This window comes from Schistocerca gregaria, unplaced genomic scaffold, assembly GCF_023897955.1.
Source record: "Schistocerca gregaria isolate iqSchGreg1 unplaced genomic scaffold, iqSchGreg1.2 ptg000548l, whole genome shotgun sequence".
Classification (NCBI taxonomy): Eukaryota; Metazoa; Arthropoda; class Insecta; order Orthoptera; family Acrididae; genus Schistocerca; species Schistocerca gregaria.
In genome coordinates, this window is record NW_026061943.1 from 18546 (window position 1) to 22419 (window position 3874).

At 53.3% G+C, this 3874-nt stretch overlaps 1 protein-coding gene across 1 annotated transcript; it reads left to right on the forward strand.

Moving 5' to 3' along the window:
* Positions 1-1345: 1345 nt before the first annotated feature.
* On the forward strand, positions 1346-2437 carry LOC126314285 (uncharacterized). The gene has a single exon (XM_049992376.1). The coding sequence runs from the start codon at positions 1346-1348 to the stop codon at positions 2435-2437; it is 1092 nt and encodes a 363-aa protein (XP_049848333.1).
* Positions 2438-3874: the final 1437 nt, after the last annotated feature.

Genomic DNA, 3874 nt, shown 5'->3' on the forward strand with positions numbered 1-3874 from the left:
TGCAGCATTTGCAAGGAATGGAGCGTTCGCAAGGATTGCAGCCTTCACATGCATTGCAGCCTTCGCAAGGAGTACAGGTTTCACAAGGAGTGCAGCATTCGCAAGGAGTGCAGCATTCGCAAGGAGTGCAGCATTCGCAAGGAGTGCGGCCTTCACATGGAGTGCAGCCTTCACATGGGGTGCAGCCATTCATATGGAATGCAGCCTTCACATGGAGTGCTGCCTTCGCATGGAGTGCTGCCTTCACATGGACTGCAGCCACAAGGTGTGTTGTCCTCAAAATATAAGCTTTCCTTCACAAGGAGTGCAGCCTTTGCAAGGAGTGCAGCCTTCGCAAGGAGTGCAGCCTTCGCAAGGAATGCAGCCTTCACATGCATTGCAGCCTTCGCAAGGAGTACAGTCTTTGCAAGGAGTGCAGCATTCGCAAGGAATGCAGCATTCGCATGGAGTAGAGCCTTCGCAAGGAGTGCAGCCTTTGCATGGAGTGCAGCCTTCGCAAAGAGTGCCGCCTTTGCATGGAGTGTGGCCCTTGCATGGATTTCAGCTTTCACATGGAGTGCAGCCGTCACATGGAGTGAAGCCTTCACATGGAGTGCAGCCATTCATATGGAATGCAGCCTTCACATGGAGTGCAGCCTTCACATGGAGTGCTGCCTTCGCATGGTGTGCTGCCTTCACATGGACTGCAGCCACAAGGTGTGTTGTCCTCAAAAGAAGAGCTTTCCTTCACAAGGAGTGTAGCCTTTGCAAGGAGTGGAGCCTTTGCAAGGAGTGCAGCCTTTGCAAGGAGTGCAGAATTCGCAAGGAACACAGCCTTCGCAAGGAATGCAGCCTTCACATGCATTGCAGACTTCGCAAGGAGTACAGCCTACGCAAGGAGTGCAGCATTCGCAAGGAGTGCAGTATTCGCAAGGAGTCGAGACTTCGCAAGGAGTGCAGCCTTCGCATGGAGTGAAGCCTTCGCAAAGAGTGCCGCCTTTGCATGGAGTGTGGCCTTTGCATGGATTGCAGCCTTCACATGGAGTGCAGCCTTCACATGGAATGAAGCCTTCACATGGAGTGTAGCCTTCATAATGGAGTGCAACATTGACATGGGGTGTAGCCTTCGCAATGACTGCATCAGTCGCATGGGGTGCAGCCTTCACACCTACAGCAGCATTTGCATGGGGTACAGCCTTCGTATGTAGTGCAGGCATTCACATGGAGTGCAGCCTACACATGAAGTGCAGCCTTCACATGGAGTGCAGCCTTCACATGCAGTGTAGCCATTCATATGGAATGCCGCCTTCACATGGAGTGCAGCCTTCACATGGAGTGCAGCCACAAGGTGTGTTGTCCTCAAAAGATGAGCTTTCCTTCACAAGGAGTGCAGCCTTTGCAAGGAGTGGAGATTTTGCAAGGAATGCAGCCTTTGCAAGGAGTGCAGCCTTTGCAAGGAGTGCAGCCTTCGCAAGGAATGCAGCCTTCACATGCATTGCAGCCTTTGCAAGGAGTACAGCCATTGCAATCAGTGCAGCATTCGCAAGGAGTGCAGCATTCGCAAGCAGTGGAGCGTTCGCAAGGAGTGCAGCCTTCACATGCATTGCAGCCTTCGCAAGGAGTACAGCCTTCGCAAGGAGTGCAGCATTCGCAAGAAGTGCAGCATTCGCAAGGAGTGGAGCCTTCGCAAGGAGTGTGGCGTTCGCATGGAGTGCAGCCTTCGCATGGGGAGTGGCCTTTGCATGGAGTGCTGCCTTCGCATGGAGTGCTGCCTTCACATGGACTGCAGCCACAAGGTGTGTTGTCCTCAAAAGATGAGCTTTCCTTCACAAGGAGTGCAGCCTTTCCAAGGAGTGGAGCCTTTGCAAGGAATGCAGCCATTGCAAGGAGTGCAGCCTTTGCAAGGAGTGCAGCCTTCGCAAGGAATGCAGCCTTCACATGCATTGCAGCCTTTGCAAGGAGTACAGCCATTTCAATCAGTGCAGCATTCGCAAGGAGTGCAGCATTCGCAAGCAGTGGAGCCTTCGCAAGGAGTGCAGCCTTCACATGCATTGCAGCCTTTGCAAGGAGTACAGCCATTGCAATCAGTGCAGCATTTGCAAGGAGTGCAGCATTCGCAAGGAGTGTAGCCTTCGCAAGGAGTGCATCAGTCGCATGGGGTGAAGCCTTCACACCTACAGCAGCATTCGCATGGGGTACAGCCTTCGTATGTAGTGCAGGCATTCACACGGAGTGCAGCCTACACATGAAGTGCAGGCTTCACATGGAGTGCAGCCTTCACATGGAGTGCAGCCATTCATATGGAATGCAGCCTTCACATGCAGTGCAGCCTTCACATGGAGTGCTGCCTTCGCATGGAGTGCTGCCTTCACATGGAATGCAGCCACAAGGTGTGTTGTCCTCAAAAGATGAGCTTTCCTTCATAAGGAGTGTAGCCTTTGCAAGGACTGGAGCCTAAGCAAGGAGTGCAGCCTTTGCAAGGAGTGCGGCCTTTGCAAGGAGTGCAGCCTTTGCAAGGAATGCAGCCTTCACATGCATTGCAGCCTTTGCAAGGAGTACAGCTTTTGCAAGGAGTGCAGCATTCGTAAGGAGTGCAGCATTCGCAAGGAGTGGAGCCTTCGCAAGGACTGCAGCCCTCATATGCATTGCAGCCTTCGCAAGGAGTACAGCCTTAGCAAGGAGTGCAGCATCGCAAGGAGTGCAGCATTCGCAAGGAGTGGAGCCTTCGCAAGGAGTGCGGCCTTCACTTGGAGTGCAGCCTTCGCATGGAATGTGGCCTTTGCATGGATTTCAGCCTTCACATGGAGTGCAGCCTTCACATGTAGTGAAGCCTTCATATGGAGTGTAGCCTTCGCAATGGAGTGCAACATTGGCATGGAGTGTAGCCTTTGCAAGGAGTGCATCAGTCACATGGGGTGCAGCCTTCACACCTACAGCAGCATTTGCATGGGGTACAGCCTTCATATGTAGTGCAGGCATCCACATGGAGTGCAGCCTACACATGAAGTGCAGCCTTCACATGGAGTGCAGCCTTCACATGGAGTGCAGCCATTCATATGGAAAGCAGCCTTCACATGGAGTGCTGCCTTCGCTTGGAGTGCTGCCTTCACATGGACTGCAGCCACAAGGTGTGTTGTCCTCAAAATATGAGCTTTCCTTCACAAGGAGTGCAGCCTTTGCAAGGAGTGCAGCCTTTGCAAGGAGTGCAGCCTTCGCAAGGAGTGCAGCCTTCGCAAGGAATGCAGCCTTCACATGCATTGCAGCCTTCGCAAGGAGTACAGCCTTCGCAAGGAGTGCAGCATTCGCAAGGAATGCAGCATTCGCATGGAGTGGAGCCTTTGCAAGGAGTGCAGCCTTTGCATGGAGTGCAGCCTTCGCAAAGAGTGCCGCCTTTGCATGGAGTGTGGCCTTTGCATGGATTTCAACCTTCACATGGAGTGCAGCCTTCACATGGAGTGAAGCCTTCACATGGAGTGCAGCCATTCATATGGAATGCAGCCTTCACATGGAGTGCAGCCTTCACATGGAGTGCTGCCTTCGCATGGTGTGCTGCCTTCACAAGGACTGCAGCCACAAGGTGTGTTGTCCTCAAAAGAAGAGCTTTCCTTCACAAGGAGTGCAGCCTTTGCAAGGAGTGGAGCCTTTGCAAGGAGTGCAGCCTTTGCAAGGAGCGCAGCCTTTGCAAGGAGTGCAGCCTTTGCAAGGAGTGCAGCCTTCACAAGGAATGCAGCCTTCACATGCATTGCAGCCTTCACAAGGAGTACAGCCTTTGGAAGGAGTGCAGCATTCGCAAGGAGTGCAGCATTCGCAAGGAGTGGCGCCTTCGCAAGGAGTGCAGCCTTCACATGCATTGCAGCCTTCGCAAGGAGTACAGCCTTCGCAAGGAGTGCAGCAT

Bases quoted from the DNA above. Each gene is read 5' to 3' on its own strand.
- LOC126314285 (XM_049992376.1), top strand. From the start codon at position 1,346: ATGAGCTTTCCTTCACAAGGAGTGCAGCCTTTGCAAGGAGTGGAGATT.